The 22,687-nt window shown below is 43.4% G+C and overlaps 8 protein-coding genes across 8 annotated transcripts; 5 read left to right on the forward strand and 3 right to left on the reverse strand.

The window, feature by feature from the left end:
* Positions 1-102: 102 nt before the first annotated feature.
* On the reverse strand, positions 103-1,962 carry SNOG_13401 (hypothetical protein; the record flags this gene model as incomplete). The annotated part of the gene is made up of 3 exons (XM_001803561.1): positions 103-1,494; positions 1,542-1,651; positions 1,701-1,962. The coding sequence occupies 3 exons, from the start codon at positions 1,960-1,962 to the stop codon at positions 103-105; spliced, it is 1,764 nt and encodes a 587-aa protein (XP_001803613.1).
* A 1,393-nt stretch (positions 1,963-3,355) lies between these two features.
* On the forward strand, positions 3,356-4,195 carry SNOG_13402 (hypothetical protein; the record flags this gene model as incomplete). Its single annotated transcript, XM_001803562.1, has 1 exon — positions 3,356-4,195. One exon carries the CDS (start codon positions 3,356-3,358, stop codon positions 4,193-4,195), a length of 840 nt encoding a protein of 279 aa, XP_001803614.1.
* An 8,728-nt stretch (positions 4,196-12,923) lies between these two features.
* On the forward strand, positions 12,924-14,493 carry SNOG_13403 (hypothetical protein; the record flags this gene model as incomplete). The annotated part of the gene is made up of 4 exons (XM_001803563.1): positions 12,924-13,292; positions 13,349-13,530; positions 13,576-13,691; positions 13,741-14,493. The coding sequence occupies 4 exons, from the start codon at positions 12,924-12,926 to the stop codon at positions 14,394-14,396; spliced, it is 1,323 nt and encodes a 440-aa protein (XP_001803615.1). The 3' UTR covers positions 14,397-14,493.
* Positions 14,494-14,932: 439 nt separating this feature from the next.
* SNOG_13404 (hypothetical protein) lies at positions 14,933-17,243 on the forward strand (the record flags this gene model as incomplete). The annotated part of the gene is made up of 3 exons (XM_001803564.1): positions 14,933-15,092; positions 15,145-15,576; positions 15,625-17,243. The coding sequence occupies 3 exons, from the start codon at positions 14,933-14,935 to the stop codon at positions 17,241-17,243; spliced, it is 2,211 nt and encodes a 736-aa protein (XP_001803616.1).
* Positions 17,244-17,369: 126 nt separating this feature from the next.
* On the reverse strand, positions 17,370-17,917 carry SNOG_13405 (hypothetical protein). The gene is made up of 2 exons (XM_001803565.1): positions 17,633-17,917; positions 17,370-17,583 (listed from the first exon to the last, which is right to left on the reverse strand). The coding sequence occupies exons 1-2, from the start codon at positions 17,858-17,860 to the stop codon at positions 17,464-17,466; spliced, it is 348 nt and encodes a 115-aa protein (XP_001803617.1). The 5' UTR covers positions 17,861-17,917; the 3' UTR covers positions 17,370-17,463.
* A 701-nt stretch (positions 17,918-18,618) lies between these two features.
* Positions 18,619-18,904, reverse strand: SNOG_13406 (hypothetical protein; the record flags this gene model as incomplete). The annotated part of the gene is made up of 2 exons (XM_001803566.1): positions 18,619-18,669; positions 18,806-18,904. The coding sequence occupies 2 exons, from the start codon at positions 18,902-18,904 to the stop codon at positions 18,619-18,621; spliced, it is 150 nt and encodes a 49-aa protein (XP_001803618.1).
* Positions 18,905-19,947: 1,043 nt separating this feature from the next.
* On the forward strand, positions 19,948-21,105 carry SNOG_13407 (hypothetical protein; the record flags this gene model as incomplete). The annotated part of the gene is made up of 1 exon (XM_001803567.1): positions 19,948-21,105. The coding sequence occupies one exon, from the start codon at positions 19,948-19,950 to the stop codon at positions 21,103-21,105; it is 1,158 nt and encodes a 385-aa protein (XP_001803619.1).
* A 479-nt stretch (positions 21,106-21,584) lies between these two features.
* SNOG_13408 (hypothetical protein) lies at positions 21,585-22,238 on the forward strand (the record flags this gene model as incomplete). Its single annotated transcript, XM_001803568.1, has 2 exons — positions 21,585-21,738; positions 21,949-22,238. 2 exons carry the CDS (start codon positions 21,585-21,587, stop codon positions 22,236-22,238), a joined length of 444 nt encoding a protein of 147 aa, XP_001803620.1.
* Positions 22,239-22,687: the final 449 nt, after the last annotated feature.

Here is a 22,687-nt window from a genome sequence, read left to right on the forward strand (position 1 = left end):
TAGCCTGTGAACGCCCAGCAAAGCAACAAAATTGTACTCAAGCCATAAGCATAAACTCCGTATGAATAGTCGTAACCCTTGAGCCCCTAATTCATCATATCATCATTGCCAAGTGTTGCTCACACTTGCACTCGCCTGACAACTCGGCACACTATACGCCCTGTTTGGATCGCTCTCCCATGTCGCCGTACCGGTGCTCGATACTTTGACGTACTTGTACTGCACTGCCGATCCCGCTGCCATGCTTAGATTAATTGTCCACACAGGATTGCTCGAAGTGTACGACGAGGCGGACATGGCGGGCGCATTACTCGGGTTCCAGTTGCCCAACTGTGCAGTGTTGCCGACAATTTTGATGGTGTCGCCGGGCTGGGTGACGACGCGCTCGGTGAAAGTGACTGAGACGGTGGTCGGGCATGATCCTGTAGGAGCTGGGGCGGCAGAGGTGCGCAGAGTGGTGGGTGTGCTGCCGGCGCTGGTAGCGAGAAGGACGATGGGGTTTCCCTGGCTAACGGTAACGCAGACTTGGCCATTGCCGTCGGAGCTGATGACGTTGCTGCTGCCGCTGAAGACGTCGGTCCAGCGTCCGTTAGCTTTCTGAGCGTTGAAACAATGTTGAGCGTTGGAGCTGCTGCCAGAGTTGGTGGTGAGGACAATGAGGTTACCACCAGCGCGAGACCATGCGTATGCGGTGCTGGCGACGTAGATATGGACGTGATCATTTCCTCCAAGTCCTCCAGCAGCTTTGCGAGCCGCAGTTAGCTTCTTGATGGCTTGGTACATGTTTGTGTTTGTGTTGAAGCCACTGCGCCAGAGGTCTTCGCGATTGGCTGGGTCATTGCCGCCAGCGTAAGCTTGCTCAGTCCCGTAGTATAGAATGGGGATACCTCGAGATAGAATAACGAAGGCCAAAGCGTTCTTAAGCAGAGTCTGGTCATTCTTGACACTTAGCCATCTTGCGTTGTCGTGGTTGTCGATAAACGTGCCAAGAGCGGATGGATCGGGGAAGGTGCTAGCGACCGTGTTCATCATGTCCACCAAGTCTTGTGAACTTCCTGTCTGCTGATAAAAGCGGTTCATCGGATAGTAGGTCGCATAGTTGAGCAGGCCGGGCATAAGCTTCGCATACTGAGCCAAGTAGGTCGGGTTACCGTCCCAGACTTCACCGATGCTGTAGACTCCAGCGGCTTTAGCAAAGTCAGGCCAAAAGTCTTGTTGGACGTGTTTGACGGTGTCAATGCGGACACCGTCAAAAGTGTACTCCTTGACTAGCCAGTTAACCCAGGTGTTCAAAACATTCTTGATCTCGCTCGATTGGGTGTTGAGATCTGGAAGTCTGGCAATACGGCAAACTTCAATCGAGGTCTGGTTGTTGTAGTCGATATCGCAATCAGAGTGGTATGCCGAAGCTTGGTTGAGAGGTGAGGGTTTGTTGTCGGAGATGGCTCCTTGGCCCATGTGATTTGCTACTACATCGACCATCACATACATGCCCTAATTGAACTTAGAAGTGTAAACCAATATCGAGCGAGTATGAATACCTTTGAGTGCGCAGTAGAGACAAGGCTCTTCAAATCAGCAGCAGTGCCATAGTTCGAGTTGATCGAGTACAAGTCCTGGGCCCAATAGCCATGGTAACCACCTGCTGAGTCTGTCGTACCTGTCAGCACCGCGAAGGAAGTGGGCAGATAAAGACTTACTGGCAACGACAGGTGTGATCCAGATCGAGTCAAATCCCAAGTTCTGAATGTAGTCAAGCTTCGATTCAAGACCTTTGAATGTACCACCGCAGTAGTTCCCAAGGTTTCCGCATGCACTTCCGCCAGTATCACTGCTGCTACGAGCTATGCGGTCGGTGAGAACAAAGTAGATGCTGCGGGACTTCCACGCATTGCTGTCTGCTGCTGAGACGAAAGAAATTAAGCACAGAAAGTAAGCGACGATGCATTGAAGGAACAACATGTTGAGTGGTGCGATGAGTGAGCGCCCTAATTGGTGAAGTCGACTGATACCGTCGTGGTACTTTTGGTGGGGTTTGGGATCGCTTTATAGCCAGGCAGCTCCCTGACAGCGCAACAGTATCCCCAGCTTTTGATGCTCAAAAAGGTATCGCTTGGCGCAGTGGGCGGATGTGTGGGAGACCGGAGTGATTAATGTCACGCGTAGTTGTGCCGTCGCACCGAAGAATACGCTAGAAGTCGACGGTGGTGTTCTTGTGCCTGACGGACCGCCTAGCGTCCAGTAAGGAATGTCACCGTAGACCAGGCTCTGGCGGTGATGTACTGCTGGGTATAAAGGATCGCCAGTCGGACCGAGGACTGTGCCGGTAGATGGGCATGAAAGCAGGACCTCGTGGACGCGGAGCCGACGTGTGGGGTACATGAAACGGTCGTACGTCCGAATTAGGAAGCTGGGAGAAGAAAGTGTAGACGTCAACTTTTCCTGTCAAACACACTTGCTTAGTTGCTTTCCAATCTCCGTGCAGCGTATGTAAAATCCTCGGCGATGCGATGGAATGCTAGCAAAGGGTGCGGGATGCATTGTCGTTCTGCCAGAAAGGAGGTTACAAGCTCCAGATCTGACCTCGGATCTGATTTTCGCGTTGCGGGGCATCGCAGTCTAGCAAATCGTCGCACGGAAGTTAGATTAAAGGCGCGGGCCGGAACTACTAGTCGCTCTCGTGATCGGTATGTTCACCGTAGTTAGTATCTCTCCAGGCGAGGACGCTGTTGTACTCCGACATCTGCCCAATGGGAATGAGCTTCGGACATGCCACCTTGAGAAGGTGTAGCACGCTGTAGGTGCAAGCGAACATCGCAAATAGACGAAGTCGCGACATATAACGACGTGATGCGAGCGAGTACAATGCTGTACCAGAGCAGCAAAAGGTAGTTTTCTCTTGATCCTTCTTCAGTACAATTCGTCTCATCTCGCAGCTACGCTCACTGAGCAGCTTGGGATCCTTGAGCCAATATGAGACCTTCGTACAGCCTTCTTTTCGCCCTTGCGGCCTGTGTTCGAGGACACGGCTACCTCTCGTCTCCTATGAGTCGAACAGGGCTCAATGCTCAATCCGGCGCTGACACCTGCCCGGAGTGCACGATCTTAGAGCCCGTCACCGCATGGCCTGATTTAGATAGCGCTGCGGTTGGGCGAAGTGGTCCTTGTGGATACAATGCGAGAGTTTCGGTAGACTGTAGGTATCGCCGACCCGAAGAACTCGGCTCCCTGCTGAAACCCCCTTGCAGACAATCAGCCTGGCCCAAAATGGGGTAGTCAACCTGTCATTACCTATACAGCTGGTGATGTCGTAGACGTTCAGTGGTGTCTCGATAACAATGGCGACCATGGCGGCATGTTCGCCTATCGTATCTGTCAGGATCAGGCCCTCGTCGATAAGTTCTTACAACCAGGCTACCTTCCCACCGAAGCCGAGAAGCAAGCTGCTGAAGACTGCTTCGAAGCAGGCACGCTGAAATGCACCGACGTTGCCGGACAAAACTGCGGATTCAATCCAGACTGCCAACAAGGGCAGCCATGCTGGCGCAATGACTGGTTTACCTGCAAAGGTTTCCAAGAAGGTAGCAAATGCCGTGGAGTAGACAACGCGCCTATAAACTCCTGCTTTACCAGCATTGCCGGCGGATACACGGTCAGCTCGAAGATCAAGATACCGAACTACGCCTCCAGCCATACATTGTTGTCCTTCAAGTGGAACTCGTTCCAGACACCGCAGATCTATTTAACCTGCGCGGACATCAAAATCGCAGGTGCAGGTACCGGAACCTCTCCGAAGCCTTCGACATCCAGCAAGCCAGCTACATCCACCTCATCCACTAAAGCAGTCCCAAGTGCATCGGCAACTGGCTGCGCGACACCAGTCTCGAATGTTGCCGTCACCTTCAATTCGAAGAGCACTACGTCGGTTGGCCAGACAATCAAGATCGTCGGTTCCATCTCGCAGCTCGGAAGCTGGAATACGGCCAATGCGCCGGCGCTCTCTGCGGAGAAGTATACATCATCAAATACGCTCTGGACGACAACGATCCGTCTACAAGCGGGAGTAAGCTTCGAATACAAGTTCATCCGGGTCGCGAGCAGTGGTGCAGTCGCATATGAGTCTGGTGCGAACCGTGCGTACACAGTGCCGAGAGGGTGTGAAGGAAACCAGACGGTCGATACGCAATGGAAGTAGCGAACATGCTGAGTGGTGCGTCGGTATAAGTGCGAAATGATGACGGCCGACATTGTTCGGCATTTGATGTCTAGTTCTTACTGTACCACATGATTCTAAAATTATCAACTAACAATATTGGCAGAAAGGTTAAGGTCTTGGTATCGAAAGTTTTCGGTGCTTATGCTCTGCGAAAACTTATGCGAAGCACTCGCGATAGTGGTGTTCGACGATTTGGCATCTTAGTAATAGTTACTTCGATCATGGCTTCAAAGACAAGCTGAGAACATTTGTGCACTTTTACCAACTGTTAACGTCTTTTTCCCCGTACACAGTGAGAGCGTCTCCGAATTTAGAGTTCCTGGTTCAACAGCATGGGCCACATCCACAGCCATTATGCAAGGATAGGCTTTCGTTCTTTAGCTCCGTGGCGTTGTCTCATTACGGGATCCAGGAATCGTGCTGGCTGCGGAAAAGCACGCATCTCCTTGCGCAAAGTCAAAGATGAAGTATGGGTATATAAATGCATACATCATAGTTCAGGATTGGTCTTCGCACGTGTTGCAGAACGAATCGAAGATAAAGCCCGGGGAGATGTTCCGTGGTGGCTCCGTTGTTTGATCAACCAATGGCTAGAAGAATTGAAAGTGACGACTTTCGAAGATCGAAGTATTGTGCTTTTCCATTAAGGCCCATTACCTTTGTAGTGGAAGTGATGTGATGAAGCGCGATGGGGGAGTGCGGAGAAAACATCAAGTTCCAAACGCCAGGCCGGCTAAACGGCGGGGAACGCTAACGTGCCCGTGCGCGACGCAATCAGAGTCGCGTAATAATCACTAAATACTATATAGATTATCTTAAAAATAAAGCTATAATAATGCGTATAATAGCTATTATTATAAGATTTCTTAGTAGTTTAGTAAATAAGACTTTATAATTATTTTATATTATTTAAATTTACTTAGAAGCTTAACATTATAGCTATATAATATTACCTAAAGTAATAGAGAAGATAGAGTAAGTAAAACTTAAATACTACTTATAGTATCTTTAACGCATTTCTAATACTTCTTCTTAGAAAAGACTACTTATAAGGCTTTACGCTTACTCTTTTAGAATAATTATATAGCTTTCTTAGTATTATACTGCTATTTTTAATACTTACGTTTAGCCTATTTCTTAGCTTTTTTTTTTTTTCTTATTATCTTAGCTTTCTTTTATACTATATATCTCTTCTTAGCCTCTTATTTTTTAAGAAGCTTAGCAGACTTATAGAGCTTCTTAAGCTTTAATTTCTAGAGTTTCTTTTCTATCTTATCTTTCTTATAGTAGTGCTCTTATATATAAGTATTCTTAATCTTTTAAGAAGACTATAATACTATCTCTTTATAGTACTTTTAGCTCTTCTGCAGAGTAAGAGCATAGCTCTTTTTATACTTCTTTTTAGTAATAAGAGTATCTTATAGACTCTTATTTTTATAGTATAGTAGCTTATTTTTAATATAAAGATAATAAAAATTAAGATAAAGCTTTTAAGCTACTTCTTCTATATTATTCTTTACTATAAAATATAGTAAATACTTAGATTCTTACTAGCTATTTATATAATTATTTCTCTTATTTTCTTCTCTTTATAGTATTTACTTCTTAAATCTCTAAAGAATAATATTAGTATTAGCTAGTAAAATACTTATTACTTTAAAAGACTTAAGAATAGTCTTCTTCTTAAAGCTATTTATCTAGGTACGCTAGAATAGAAGAAAGAAGTTATTTTTTCTTATTAGTATTAGCTCTTAGCTATATTAAATATAGTAAGTAAGCTTCTATAAATAAGCGTTAGAGAGTAGCTAAAATATAACTATATTAAGTAGCTATAATATATAGATTAAATAAAAGAGAAATATAAGTAATAAGATATAATTATAGCTATAATACTTAATAAAATCTATAGTTACGTAGCTTCTATAGCTATCTAAAATAAGTAGTCTTTATAAGCGTTCTGCTTTCTTCTTAGTATACTAATTAAACACCTATTTAAGCTAGGCTATACTAATATTATTATTACTCTAACTTAATAGAGTTATAGTAATAAATATCTTATGCTTACTAAAGTTAATATTCTTTATCTAGAATAATTATATTATCTTAGAAGCAGCACTAAAAATAAAGCCTAGAGATAATACTAAGCTATCTATATAGACTATTACTATAATAGTTATCTACTTATATAATCTATTCTAAGTAGCATAAATAACTTCTTTCTTCTTATATATATATCTGCTAAATACTTATTTTGCTCTATTAATTACTCTAATTATAAACCTCTTTTTATCTATATTATATATATAACGCGTTTCTATATTATATTAGATAATCTTTAAGTATAGCAGCTTAAAGTAATAAGTATACTTTACTTTAGAATTAGCTATATAATATATATAGTCTATAAGTTAAGTCTATTAAGAGATAAGATAGATTTTATAGTAGTAGATAAAGCGCATAATCTAGCTCTTACTAATCTTCTTCTTAGCTATATATAAGGTAAAATTTTATATTATCTCTCTTATAAGTAGAAGCTCTCTCTTTATTAAGTTTTTAATATATTATATAAGCTCTAACTTTTATTATAAGGTAAGCTTTTATTAGCTAGAGTTTTTAACCTCTTAAGATAGCTAAAGACTCTTATATTAGCAGAATAAAGTAACTCTATAAATATTATACTAGCGCATAACTTTACTATATATAAAATTTTCTTCTAGTTTTATTAGATATAATAAGATCCTAGATAGAAATTATTATTATTATTCTATCTAAGATGCGCGCAGCATCTTATTTGCATATATAAGAGCCTCTGCACCTTTCTTAGTAAGTTAATTGCCTAACTTATTTTATGTGATGCCTTCTATCTAACATACTCTCTTAGCTTAGAAGTCCTCCTTGCAAGCTACGCATCTTAGTTAATTAGCTATAATATTAGGCTCTCTAGTTGCTCTTACAGTAACTCTAGTCTAGCTTTCTTTAAGAGAGCTTTTGTATGCTTAATAAGTTCTAATTAATTAAGGAAGTTAGCCTATTTATTAGCTAGAAGAGCCTTAGTAAATCTATCTGCTATTATATTATTAGATAGTATATACTCTACCTTAATTATCTTCTAGGTAACTTCTTATCTTAGCTAGTAGTAGTGTATATTAATATGCTAAAGTTTTATTTAAAGCTTAGCTACGTCTTCTATTACTAGTCTAATAGTCTGCTTATTATTGCATTTAATTATAATTATTAGGTTACTAAGGTTAATCTAAAGCTTCTTTAGCAGCTATAATATAAAGATAGCTTTCTTTGCTATCTAAGAGAGCGTAAGTAGTTTAGCTTCTATTATTAAGGTTATAACTATGTCTTATTTACTTACTCTCTAGGTTATAAGACTGCTAAAAAGTTTAATAGCATAGCCTTATAAGCTTTTCTAGTTAAGAGTATTATCTGCAAATAATATATTACTTATAACCTTAAAACCTTTACCTTTCCTAAGCTTAAGAGCTAGGTTAGATAATTACTTTAGATATAGTAGTATCTAGTCTGCTGCCTCTTAATGCTTATTACTTAGATTAACTAGGAATTAAGTAAGGCGCAATGTTATAAAGGTAATATCTAGCCTTATAGTAACTGCTGTAAATAGCAGAGATCTAATCTTGCGCTAATACTTATTAATTTTAGCTAGCGCTATAAGTCTATCTTATAGTAGAAGTTTAATGCCTAATATTAGCATATTATATCTTATACTCTAGTAATTAATAAGTAGGCTGATTTTATTAACGTAGGCAGCTTAGAATAGCTAAATAGTCTTCTGCTAGCAGTTATATATAACCTCTACTCTAAGAAACTACTATAAGTTCTCTTCTTCTATATAGAGATATTTATCTTAGATCTGTTTAATAGCCTTTAGAGCCTCTAATTCTTTCTTTAAGTAGTACGCAATAATAATATTATCTATATAGAAGAAGATAATTACTCTATCTTTAATTATATAGCATAGTTCCTATAGTATTTATTAGAACTCTATAGATATAAGAGTTGCAGTAAACTCTTCTTGCTATAGTAGCAGCAAAATCTAGAGTCTATATAGTGCCTTCTGCACTTTTAGTAGAGTGCTAGGTTTCTAATACTCTCTTAGCATCTTTATATATATTTCTTAGTTAATTGCAGCGTGTATAAAGGCGTTTATAACGTTATATTGCTTTAGTTTAAGGTTAAACTTAGTAGTAATAGCTATAAGCATTTAGAATAAGCGTCTAGCTAGTATTACTGCATATATATCTTAGAAAGTAATATTTCTTTACTAGTCTTCTCTTACTACTAGTCTTGCCTTGCATTTATTAAGGTAGTAGTGTTTATTAAGTTTGTAGGTATATACCTATATATAGTCTAGAATCTAATGCTCTGCTCGCTTTATTAGCAATGCTTAGACTTTAGTCTATAACTTTATTTATTAATAGCTCTAAAGATAAGTTTCTTCTGCTTCCTTAAATATTTTATATAATAGATAATCCTCTAGCTTTAACTGCGCTAATAGAAGTAGTAGTAGCTAATTATAGTAAGGCTTAATTTCTTTAGAAAGCAGTCTCTTTACTTAGGCTTTATTAATTAGCTTTTCTTTATATTTGCTAATATATTCTAATTTAGTGCTAGCTATAAATGCAGCAGCCTATAGATAGGTTATTAATATTAGTTAGGTAGATATGTTTATAATATTCTTATTTATTATCTCTTCTTAAACTAGCAAGGCTATAGGTAGAGAAGTTAGTAGCAGTATTAGATATGCATCTATAATCTTTCTTCCTTAGTAGTATATAGTTTTCTAAGAATATAGACTCTTCTTCTATATTATATTATTCTTATAGAACGTCTTAGTTTCTAGTTATTAGCTCTAAGTCTCTAGAAGTTCTATTATTCTTATCTAGGCTAAAATCTTCTTAAGAGTGCTGTGCATAAGATTATCTATTAAGTTCTTAGTTTTGCTATTAAAAATTATTTCTTCGTTAAAGACTATATTATAAGTGCTAATTACCTTAGCTATAGAAGAGATCTATATATAGTAGATATTTATTAATTAATATTCTACTAAGTAACTAATCTAGGCCTTAGAATTAAGCCTCTATAGTCTTAACTTTTCTTAGTAGATATTATCTATTATTGCAAAAGCTTTGCATCTATATGCTTTTAGATAAGATTAGTTTAGTTTTTAGAGTCTAGTAACTATGCTGTTTATAGCTATAGCGCATATAAAGAATACTTCGTATAGTATCTTCTAATTATTTAGATAATTTAGCGTTTAATTATAGAGGTATACTACTGCTCTTATAATCTCTAGCTAAAGTTCTTATAGAAGATTTGCATCTAGTTAAATTGCATATGCCTTCTCTTTTATTATACTCTCTAAGCGCTCTGCTTCTCTATTCTAAGCTTAAGTATCTAGAGCAGAGAGCTTAAGTCTAATTAATAGAGACGTGCACTATTTCTTAACTTCTTATTTAATAGTAACAATCTCATTATCTATCTTAATAACTTTAACTATAATATTAAATTATTTCTTTATAAACTAGATAAAAAGGCCTAGAAGTTATATAATTAAGCAGGCTAGCCTATTATTCTTAAAATAGAAATCTTATATAAATTAGATACGTCTGCAGGTAACTAGCATCTAGCTCTTCTTCTTAGTAAAACTGCCTTTCTTATACTTATAGAAATTAATAGTAATTCTTTTGCTAGGTTCTTTATTATTTATCTTTAGAGTTCTGCGTATTTAGCATTTTAATTTTAATCTACTATAAGTATTATATTCTATAGTAATAATTCCTTTAATTCTTATCTTCTTAGATTGCTAAATAAGGTACTTAATAGCAGATAGACTAGAATGCTCTAGTCGTTTATGCTATAAGATAGTAGTAGCTCTTTATAGTAATTATTTAGCTTAATTTATACGTATATAGAAGGCTAATAGTAGTGTAGTAGGTTATTTAATAATCTATTACCTATAGTATTCTAATAGAATAGCTATAATTAAGCTATCTCTTTATTGTAGGCTTATTAGATTCTCTTAGTTATTCTACTATATACCTTATTATTAGAGTAGCTAGAAAGAGATAAGATTGCAGAGGAAATCTAGGCACTATATAATGTTTTTAAGATATATAATTTATTTACTCTAAGATCTCTCTGCTATTACTCTAATAGCTCTATATCCTTATATCTAAATTATTAAGTTTCTAGCCTAGATATAGTCTTCTATCTCTAGGTCGCGTATATCTTTAAGTTAAGAGAGATTATTATAGATGTGCGTTATTAAGCTAGAGTCTAGGATAAATATATTCTTTAATAGATATCCTTAATTGCTTGCAGCAAAAGCTACATTTATTATGCTCTTATCTAGTCTTAAGATCTTGCGTCTATCTAGTTACCTAGATAATTCTAGTATATATAATATCTTAATTTAAGGAGTAATTAATTAGAAGGCTATTATAGTAAGGCGCAGTTGCTTAGATTTGTGTATATTCTCTTCTACTAGCTTCTATAAGCTTAGGTTATATTTAAGTTTATACTATACTAGTTTTATAATGCCTTAGTTTAGTTTAAACTATTCTAGTTATTAGCTATTTATATAATAGCAGTTAGCTATATTATATAGCTGTTTATAAGCAGGATATATGCTCTTAGCTAATGCTATACCTCTCTCTATAGATTACCTATTCTTCTGCTTATATATTAGCTTTAAGTTTTCTCTGCCTTAGTTATTATTTATAGATAGTGCTCTTATCTTAATACTAGAGGCGTCTCTCTATATAGCTAAGTTAGATTTACTGCCTGCTGCATATAAGGCTTCTACTACTAAGAATATATCTTTTAGCTTTTCTCTTAATAGATTATAGAGGCTTATATAATTGCAGAAGAGTTTTATTATTCTTTTTCTATTAATAGCTTTCTTATTATATTCTAGCTTATAGAATACTATAGTCTAGGTTAATACTACTTTTAATACTAAGCCTAAAAAATTATCTATTATAGCTTATATTTGCATAACCTTAGCTACCTTAAGAGTCTTAGCTTAAGTTATAGCTTAATTATATTTGCTTAGCTACGCTTTCTAGTTTGCAAGTATACGCATTAGCTTAAGTATAGCATAGTATCTTTCTTATACTTACGCTTATTCTTTATCTACGTCTACTCTAATAGTATCTTAGAGAGCAGTTATCTATTCTTATAATATTCTATTTTCTAAGCAATAGCTTAGTTATAAGTGCAGAGTTACTATTATAAGGATATATTTAACTATCTTAGAGATCTTATTTCTCTTCTTCTAATAGTCTCTCTTATATATCTTATATAATTCTAGGCAAAGCTTATAATCTTTGCAATCCTCTTTATATGCTTCTAAGCTCTTTTTAGAAAGATCTAATAGTTAAATTAGTATTATTAGAGTATACGATAAAGACTGCTAAATTTTAATTAAGTCTTAGGCTATTATATAAGTATTACTTTAACTAGCTCTAATAGTATGCAATAATGCTGTTAATACGTTATTTACGCTTATTGCTAGTTTAAATTAGGAGATATCTAGAGGCATTAGAAAGATTAGTCTAATAAGAGGATATTAGATTTCTTCTAGGTCTGCTAGTAACTAAATACCTTAAGATTAGCATTTTATTTTAAGTTAGCAGTACTATAGGATCTAGCTCTCTATATCTAACAGAATAACTATCGTATCTTATTAGTTAAGATTTAATAATATAGTTAATAGCTTCGTAGAGGTAGTAAGACTCTTAATTATTAGATATAATAAGATCCTAGATAGAAATTATTATTATTATTCTATCTAAGGTGCGCGCAGCATCTTATTTGCGTATATAGGGGCCTCTATACCTTTCTTAGTAGGTTAATTACCTAACCTGTTTTATGCAACGCCTTCTATCTGACAAGTTTATACAAATTAATTACTTTAATTATAGCTTAGATTAGATCTATAGTTATAGAGTTATAGCGTATTAAAGTATAGTATTATTCTTATGTTTTAGTATTTAGTAATTATTACGCGACTCTGATCGCGTCGCGCACGGGCACGTTAATCTATATGAGGGTTGGCTTTGCTGACTCAAATCTCCCGTCCAGATGATCATGATCACAACAACGCCTTCGCCGTACAACATACGTTACCAACGTGGTCACTAACTCGTTCGATTGGCGGTAATTTTACGGCGTAATCTCTGTGCAATTGGTGGCATCGTGCGATATTGGCCCCCTGTATTACTTTGCTTGTCGGTCGTGAGCACATCGTCGCAATCGCACTCAACAGTAGCTGCGAGGCTCGTCTATGTGAATATACCTTTGCGGAAAGCGAAGACGCGAAATGGATCTTAGGGTCCCTGTTTGGAACTGATTACCAACAGTCAATCTCAATGAGATGACGTTTTAACCCCTCACGCAAGAAATGCCATGGAAAAGCTATAACCAGAATGGCAGGCCAAGCTTACGTCTGCTGGGTATCCTGGTCTTGGACGAATGATACGCAGATTCGATCCGTGTTTCTGGAATGGTTCCTTGCACGTATTCAGGCAAACATGGTCGTCATTATGCCGAGCATGCCGCAAGTACAGCATGCCCAGTGATAAGCACTGAGGCAATGATAATTGTATAAAGCCGCCGTCAGAGGAGTTACACCCCTTGTCGCATCTTCTTTGAGCGTCTCGAGGCAAAAGCAACCATGAGGTTTGCATTCAATTTTCTCTGGCTTTCGCTTGCAGCTGGTGCAACCGTTCGCAGCCCAGTTGCAAGCGAACACGATGGGTCCAGAGTCTACCGCGTCAAAGCTGGTCGACAAGCAGCTTCGGTTCACAAGAGATTGGCTGGAATAGCATCAAACACATGGAATCAAGCTCATGGTAACCTCGACGTGGTCATTCCGCGTGATCAGATTGAGGCATTTGAGGCTCTCGGATTGAATACCCGTATTATGCATTCTGACCTGGGAGAGTCAATTGCGAAAGAGTCCATGGTGAAGAGGAAGAACTGGAAGCGACAAGCAAACGACTCTCAGGATCCATGGTTTGACAGCTACCATCCATATGACGATGTACGTCTCAGAATTTCATTGCAGGTTAACATTTACTGACTTTACCGCTCAAATAGCATGTCGAGTGGTGGCGTGAGCTTCAAGCTTCGTTTCCGAACCAGTCAAACTGGACAAGCTCTGGAACATCGTATGAGGGCAGGGACATCTTCGGAGTACATCTATGGGGAAAGGGCGGACCAGGAAAGCCTGCAGTGCTTTTCCACGGTACTGTGCACGCTCGTGAATGGATCAGCGCACCGTAAGCAAGGCTTGACCCGATACAAAACAAGTCTAACAAGAATAGTACCGTTGAATACGTAACACAGCAGCTCATCCAGGGCTACAAGTCTGGCGACAACGTTACCCAGGCGTTCTTGGACAAATACGACTTTTACATTTTTCCCTTTGTCAACCCTGATGGTAAGCATTAGTATCGACCTGAAACTTTCGGTACGACTTACATCTCTAGGCTTCGTCTACACTCAAACGACTAATCGTTTGTGGCGCAAGAATCGCCAGCCCCCTCCAGCCAATGCAGCCAATCAGACCTGTTTCGGACGTGACATTAATCGAAATTGGGAGGCCTTTTGGGATGCTGACCCACGTGGATCGTCGCCGGATCCTTGCTCGGAGGTCTACCGTGGAGTTCGACCTCGCGACGCGCCCGAGAACGCCGGCCTTGACGACTTCATGCGCAAGATCCGTGATGCTCAGGGTATCAAGCTCTATATCGACTGGCATAGTTATTCTCAGCTGATACTTTTCCCATTCGGCTCCCAAGAGACATTGTACGCGCCAGAGCTCGGCAAATGGACGCAGGCGGCTGCCCTCATGAGTGGAGAAATCCGGGCAAAATCTCGCAATGCTACGACGTTCACGTTTGGTCCCAGTGGCGCTGTCCTGTACCCAACTACGGGCTATTCTGTTGATCACATCTACACAATCGGTCGTGCGGAGTGGGCATATACAATTGAGCTGCCAGACTACGGCGACTTTGGCTTCGTCTTGCCACCGGAGAGGATCAGGCCGGCAGTGGAGGAACAGTGGGTTGGACAGCAAGTGCTTCTTAGTCTTCTCGACGAAGAGTTCTTCACTCAGCCTGGCCCAGGCACTCTTACTCTGTAAGCTGGTATATATATTTGCAACTCGATGTCGCTTCCAACCTAGATACATCAACAAGCTGCAACGTCGGTTCGTTCAGCGTGCAATGAAGACATCAACGATATCCAACCTGTGCCTGCCGCTGTCGCCCATTAGCGACATGCTACGCCTTCTCAGCTTACTATCTCAGTTCTATTGAACTCTTTTGGTCAAACCGCTACAACAGCTCATCTCAACATGAGCTAATCAAGATCGCCACATGAACTGATCGCGCCACCAGAAGGCATAGCAGTTCGTTTATTGTCTGGCTGTCTGATACTCGCATCGTGTTTTCGTTAAAATGGGATTGAGCAATAAAGTGCGTCGACGCGCGCAACATGAGATCACGCCAAGGCTTAAACTGCTAGGACAAAACGCGCAGGTAAGTGAAGGTGAACGCGACTTTCGCGGCAGCTTGAGGTGGCAAATTGCAGATGCGCGTTAGCATATACTCCCGCACCCCGTCCTGACGATCATTCTCATCGCTCACACGCACCACTTGAGCTGGTCTAGAGGTGACGATGATGGGCGAGCTCCAGCAGCAGCAGTCTTCTGACATGATTGATCGCGGACGACGAGCTCACTCCTTTCCAATCTACGAACCACCAAACAAGCCCGCCGACAAGATGGGTCGCTCTTATCGTACGCCGTCGCCGAGGCGAGAGCCATACTTTGCGGAAGGTAGGTCTACTCTCGGCGGCCATCGTTTCGGGGGTTACTGACAGCAGTGCAGGCGAAGAAATCACTCCAAAGCTCAAGTTAAATCTCCGACGTCCTGTCGTGATGGACACACCGCCAGGTTCGCCGAGTGACGGTTTCAACGCGCCGGCAACGCCGACTAAGCAGACGGTGTCGATGACTACGTTCGGGCTTTTGACGCCTTGCACGCCTAACTTTGGCAACTTCTTCCGTCCTGCTCCAGCGAGTCCGACCACTCCAGGATTAACAGACGATTCTGATGTCGGCCAACAGCATGGCGCCTCTGGCAGCGATGTCGGTGCTGGTGCAGAAGACGGTTACGATTCAGATAAGCCTCTTGCCACTCAGTTTGACAAGATGCAACAGCAGATTCGAGACGCTGAGTTTGCTGCAAGCCTTAGCGAAGAAGCCCGTCACGGTCGAAGCCGTCGGAGCACGCGCTTGGCACTGAAGGACGTTGTGAAAGGTAAGCTATCATACCTAATCTCAGAACTGCGTAATAACTCCAAAGCAGTCGCACCTGTCAATACCATCAAGGTGGCTGCGATCACCCAGTCGATGAAGCTAGCAAACCCTGTTGTGCCAGCTCGGAATGTCTCTTCTCCAGAATCGAGCTTGACAGCAGATGCAGTTGTCCAGCTTCCTCCCGATATCAACCCTGCGGTTCTTACCCTGGACTGGCAGCTCCAGTACCCTCCCGGCGGCAGTACGCATCCCTCCTATCCATACCCGCAGATGGATCCCCGTCTGTTCTTCGACCCAGTTCACGTGCCCATCGTCGATGGCCTCCCCAACGTCTTCCGCGTTGCGCCCTTACTCTTGCCGATAGGATGGCGACATGTCTCACGGTCGGGCTTTCTGCCGATTGTTTTCGATCCATACCAGCAGGCATTCAAGCTGACTCCTATCGGACCGCTTCCACTCCCGTGCGAGGAAGTGCATCAAGGAGGGTTGGCTAAGTACGTGCCTGGCGGCAAGGAGCATCCTGAAGCAGGACTGCTCCCCGATATCGCGCCTCTTAGTGATGGCTCCGATGAGATCTACAACTTCGAAGGTGTCGACTGGACTCTACCATGGCCCAAAGGCGAGAACTTCGATGGCTCGGCAAGTACCGGGGCTGTTCAATTGGCGAATGGCTTGCTGTCTCCTATCACAGGTGACAGTCCTTCTTATACAAACATCAATAAGCCGTACTCTCACTACATCGAAGCGCAAGATTGCCCGGACGGCATTGTCGACATCGCAGACGCGTGGCGCTGGCTTACCGAGAGGGAACTCGATCCTACTGCCACTTTTGTACCCTCGCCCGATAAGTCATGGAAGAACACAGGCATCTATCGGACCACACGAGTCGGCAAGGAACCTATCGCAAGTCTTATGGCGCTGGCTCTATCTGATGTCGCCGTCTCACCCAACAACCCCATCGCGTCATATCTGAAAAACCAAAACGGTCGCGTCTTCTGTCCGTTCCGTAGCATGGCAACACCTGTCCACGTGAAAATCACTCTGCTTGGAGAGGTCGAAATCACTTTGGTCGAGCTTCTGAGTTACTTCCCCAACCACTATCTATGGCGCAAATGTTCGGACCGCTTAGTCGGCGCCGGCCTGACTGGGATGGATGTCACGAACTTCATCAACTATACCCGCGGACTTGAGGGCGACGCTACGAGATCGAACAATACCATCAATGCTCAACTGACGTATGAGACCGAAGTGGTCAGCGGCAAGCGTGTGAAGATCGTGCGCGAGCCTCACATCGCGGCTTACTCGACCGAAGGATGGGCGTATACGGCCTGGGAGCTGACAGACTACCCGCTGCTTGGTCTTGCACATGGTCTGAAGCACATGCCCGAAGGTCCGGACGCCGGTCCGTTGACGGCGGCCATGAAGTGGGCACGCGAGAATGGTCGTTACAAAGCTTTGCTGAGTGAGGTGCCTGAGTTGTTGCAGCAGGCCGGACTGCAGCTTCTCATCGAACCTGGCGAGAGTGGCGATCCTGACAAGGAAGTCAAGCCTATGCACGTGGAGAAGTTGAAGAAAGACAGAATCCGTGTGTTGGAGGATGCACGTATGAGAAAGAGGGCAGCGGAGAAGGCAGAAGATGGAAAGCGCAAGAGAGTGAAGACGGAGTGAACGGTTGCTGTCGAAAAAGACGGACGAACAGGGAATGACGCGCAGCAATGAAGGCATGATACTTTTGAAAGTGGAGACGAGAAAGTGTCGGAAGATAGTTGAAGCTCTGGGTGCAAATCCTCGTGGTCATTGGCGAAACACAGATTGGATAAATTTTGATAGCTGGAGCACCACTACGCCATAGCTTTACAATTGAAGCACGGATACAATGCAGTCCTTTTCAATGAGTGTAGGGAATCGCTTTGGTAACGCCAAGTCCGCAAGCCGGTGCCGGTGATGGACATCCGCCCTTCGATCCGATATAACATCCAATGGCTGCTGCATGCTTCATTAAACATTTCTGTCGTTTCTGTCAGCATGTTCACACCATCGCAGCACAGTTTTCTTACCTCGTTCTCGCTAAGTAGATTCATAGGTACGATCGGCTGCGGGCAGTTGCACGGCTCTTTGAACGTTGGCGTGTGCTCGTGGTGATGATGTTTCGTCCTGTTGCCTCGATGTGTCTTGTTCGGCTGCGCATTTGCAGTCGGTACAAGGCTAGCCGCCGGCGCAGCCCACGGCCACGGCTTCGCAGCGACAACAGTCGCGAAGACGATAGCGATGATTTCGAGACGCATGCTGATCGCTGATGTTGGACTCAAACGTGGTGGAGCTTGTCAGTGCGAGGAAGAGCCAAGATCTCGAACCACAAATGCGGGACCCTACGACTTTTCTACATTTTGACAATGCGCCACGCGGCTTACGGGCTGTACGGGTATCTTGCAGGCCAAGTACGCGGCTCAATATGTTTTGATGAATGTTGCATATCGCAGTGCAGTAGGGCGGGCCACTGGGGACTAGGCCGGCTAAAAAGGCGCATCTCAATATAGCAATACGTGATCGATGTGCCGGGCCCGATTGGCGGACGGGAAGAGTCTGGGGAAGAGCCGGTCCTCAATGCATTGCTAGCAGATGAGGCGATGATTGTGACGGCAATAATGAGACGAGGCTGAAGATTTCGTGGATTATGATTCCGGTTCATGCATTTCTGCAAACCGTGGGAGACGTCAATTCTTGGGTATTTGGGGCTTTAGATTGTGCAAGGGCTTTTCGTGTAGACGTCCCATCGCTGAAATGAAAGGTGCACTTCTTCTCAGGGCCGAAGAAGACACCCTGCTAGCTTCCGGGAGTATGGATGCATTGATTTCCTCGTTTGGCGATACGCGTCCGCATTTGCTTGCGCCATAGCTGACGCGCGATGCATGGAGAGTATGGAGCTGTGCATTTCACGCGTCGGTGATGACGCTAGCCTCAGCGTTCCCCAAATCAAGCTAGTGCATTCCTCATGCCCCACCCGGAGCACACTTTCGGGGCTCCAATGTTTCCATCTCGCTTTTCATAAATCATCACTGCAGAAACTGCATCTCGGCTCTTCATCGTCTTTCGTCTATTACACGACAGCAACCTTCGTTATAGTGGCGAACATTAACTAACAATCCGGGATCGCTAATGCTATTGTCGCAGGGCAGCTTCGTCTCTCCAACACGCACTCGACAATTTTCGCGCCCAGATACTATACTTACTCGCATTTTGGCAGTTGAATTTGCTACTTCGGTGCTCCCGTTTTGTGATATGTAGAGAAGTTTTGTGCTTTCTCCGCTCCATACTCGATCATAAACCATTTTGGACGTTACCCACAGTTGATGCAGCGCTTAAGCAAAACAAATCGATGTTGCGCGAAGATGGATGCCAGCTTCGACATGATACACTACGACCAAGATGAGGGTATTCTCCAAAGCATTGTGCTGGATGTAGCTCTCTTTATCTTTTGCAACCCTTTGTCCTTTCACGCTACCACCTTTCACATTTTCACAATATCTTTCAACCATGTTCAACAATGGCGCCACGCGCTCGAGGAACTCATTTCACTTTCGCATACCCTGTTGCCTTCGTGACAGCACGATGACCCACGCACTGTGAAGTGACACTTCTCTACCAATGATCAGACAATCCTTTTCTTACAAAGCCCTCCCTCTCTCCTTCCCAAAACACCTCAAATATTCGCTCTACCAACCGATAACAAGAGAAGACTTCACTCATCACATCGCAAAGTCTCTCTTATCACAAATCAACCCGAAAACATCCAGCAAAGATGAACTACACTCGTCCTGACCGCTGGACTCGCCAGGAGCGTTCCATGTCTCCCGAAGTCTCACCTACTCGTCTGGAACACACCGATTATAGGTCTCACGCTATGCAGCCATTTTTGCATCACACAACAGTTTCTCCACGACCTCAACCGGCACCTGCAGTTCCACCATCAACGAAAGTACAACCTGCCCATGCCGGAGTTCCGCAGCTCACATATGCAAACGTCTTGGACATGCTACGGGAAGCAAAGATAGATGCTGCGGAGCGGTATGTTTCGACACTCTACCTACTGGAAATTCTCCAATTGAATTATGACGGATGTGTCGATGACTGTAGAGCAAAGGAGCGTGGACCTGTTGACATTTTGCGGTCATGTGCCCTTAACGAGCGTAGATTGTTCGTCAGCTATAACATTCATCGGATGGGAGGTCTTGAGAACAAACTGAGTCCTGATATCGAGGAAGATCTTGAGTCGTTCCCATTCCGCTGTGCAGTCGTAACAAACGGCTTCCCTTCACTAACCGAGGATCTGATACCCATTTTTCAGTCAACTGAGCATGCAAAGGTAATTGATATGCAATATCAGAACCCCAGTGCATCTTCTAAGCTCCTGCACCCAGCGGTTGGGAAGGTCAAGACGGACAAGAACAACTACAACAAGCTACAAGGTGCACCTCCTGCCAACCTCGAATTCCCAACTGGCAACTTCACCATTCCCGAGATTGCGGCGTTTCATCCCGAAGCCATCAAGTCCTGGGACATGATCGACCGCTTCTGCGCAAACGGAGGATCTTCAGCTGTCTATACGGCTATGATCAATCACTACAGAATTATGCCTCGCGGTCAGGTGACGAACAACAGCGTCTACCGCATGATGAAGGGCCCAATGCAGAAGCGCGAGAATGTCGATGAGAAGTTCAAGGACTGGACTGTCGGCATACACAACCATATCGAAGGCCTTGAAGAGGTCGATCCCGAGAGCATCAGCGTCACCGGCTTTCGCACCCCTATGGAAGGCAAGAACCCATGCGTAGCCTCGCCAATCCCTATTCGGGATTTTGCCAATGGTGTGAAGACTTTTCCCACTGGCCACGATGCTTTGGATCTGACCCGCGCGGTCCAATACTGCCAGAATCATCCGAACGAGCAGTGGATGTACCCGACCGACTACGAGCGTTTGATCGACCTAATAGGACCAGCCGCTGTGAAGCGAGCTCATCTCGATGGTGCAGCTTTTGCTCGATATACCACAACCAAGTTGGCTGCTGGCGTCAAGAACTCCGTCGGTCGCAAGCGCGATGGACGGGGTCGTCTGCAGAAGGAAGATTCGCACGAGGATGAATACCCGGATACTGAGTCCGACGACGAGTCCGATTCCGATATCGACTTTAACGCCATGGATCAGCGTGGTAGCAAGCGCAAGACTTTCTTAGATGAATCAGACGAATCCGACGAAGGTAATGAGTCTCGCAAAACCTCAGGCAAGCGCCCAAAGCTCGCGCCTAAATCTCATGGCACCGCGAGGCGTTTCAACAAGCATTCGATGCTGCGTCAAGAGGTACTGTCCGATGATGACATTGATTCTGAATCTGATAGCGAGCTCTACCAGGGCCCGAAGAAGATGAAGAAGTTTGCAGAAGTTCGCCGCTCGGGACGTGCTACCAAAGTCACCCAGTCGTACTTGGTTCATCCGGACGATGTGATGGACGACGAGGAGGAGCGCGATCAGTAGGCATTGGAATCTGTCGGTGCCGGATGCAGAGGTTGACATAGATGATGCTGACACAGAGATCAAATCTCATGTTCCATCGCAAACACTTTGATCGATTTTGTCCGCTCCTCGTTGTCATTACTATATCGCTTCCATACGGTAAAGTAGTTTTCGCTGCCGTAGGCGCACCACGTTAATGGTCGCCCGGCAACATAGCATAGCATAATCTCACATGATAAGGTTGTATTCATCTCTTCACTTCGACTGCAGCTTATGTGCCATGTGATTCTCTCAGTAGGTAAACGAAGCGGCTGCGACGTATGTGCAAACTTGTGTTTGCTTCTTCCGAAAAAACCACCTTCACCTTCACCGCTCCCCGCTCCCCGCTTCAGGTCTTGGCGGCCGCGTCTACAAATTTGCCATTGACTCAGACTTCCTCTCACCACAACAACAACTTTATTTCGACTCAGCTCACAAAAAGGGCGTACTATATCCACAACATGGCATCCAGTAGGGGAAGCTATTGGTTGCTCGATGACCGCTACAAGGCAACGGCTCCAACATCTCGACCGACCCCGCTCCCAGAAGCAACATACAACTATGAGTCTCCTTATTGCAAGACCCTCAAAACTTTGGCGAAGCAAGAAGTTGACTGTGAGTCGTGCTACTCAAGCAGTATTGAACGAGGAGTCACTGACACGAACAGCCGACGAAGATTCCTCCCGATCCGTGTTCAACCCGTTCAAGGGAGAAGATCAAGCCAGAAATTCTGACCCGTTCGGTCGAGACAGAGTTCTAGATCTACATTGTCGTCGTCAGTTCTTTCTATAAAACTCTTTCTGAATCTGGACTGATCTTCCACAGCGCAGCCAAGGTCTGCTCCAGCCAGCGTTGACCCTCTTCCGCCTGAACCTCGTGCGCGCAGTGTTCATCAGCAAGCTTACGAGCGCCTCGATGCCAAGAAGAGAAAGATCAACGAAGAAAAGAGACAGATCATGGAAGAGCAGCGTCGCATCCGAATCTGGGCTGGCAAACGCCGAGACCAACTCAAAACGGCTCGCGAACTTGTGCGCAGGGCTGAGGCCGAAAAGCAAATCGCGCTCGCCAATGCCCGAAGTTACACTGGCATTCGCGCGATCCGTCCTGGTCGCTAGCTACCTCAATTATGGCGCCTAGGAGCTCTCATGATGGTTGCTCGAAGTCTTGGTTGCATATTATTTTACGTGAATCGAGCTTTTGATCGAGGGCAGAGTAGGGCACCTGAGGAGCATTACGGCGCACAGCCTTCAAAAATGGTCTAATCATTTCAGCTGTTCCTATTGGACACAGAAGGCGGCGTGCTGGGCTCATCATTGTAAAGTAATTATCGAGGTACTCTGGTATCAGAGAAAATAGGTGCGTCATTGACTTGCCCGAATGTCTTCAATACGCCCGTGAATCATTTTTCTAACATGTAGTTCAGCGGTCAATTCCATCAGTCATGACAAGCTTCGCCTGCATATACGAAAGCTGTAGCATTTGATATCGAAACTGAGCTCTTTGGCAGTCCGGCTTCACTCTCACGCTCATCGCTCATCAGCGTGGACGTGGGGTACATAGCCCT

Source organism: Parastagonospora nodorum, assembly GCF_000146915.1.
Source record: "Parastagonospora nodorum SN15 chromosome Unknown scaffold_26, whole genome shotgun sequence".
Taxonomy (NCBI): Eukaryota; Fungi; Ascomycota; class Dothideomycetes; order Pleosporales; family Phaeosphaeriaceae; genus Parastagonospora; species Parastagonospora nodorum.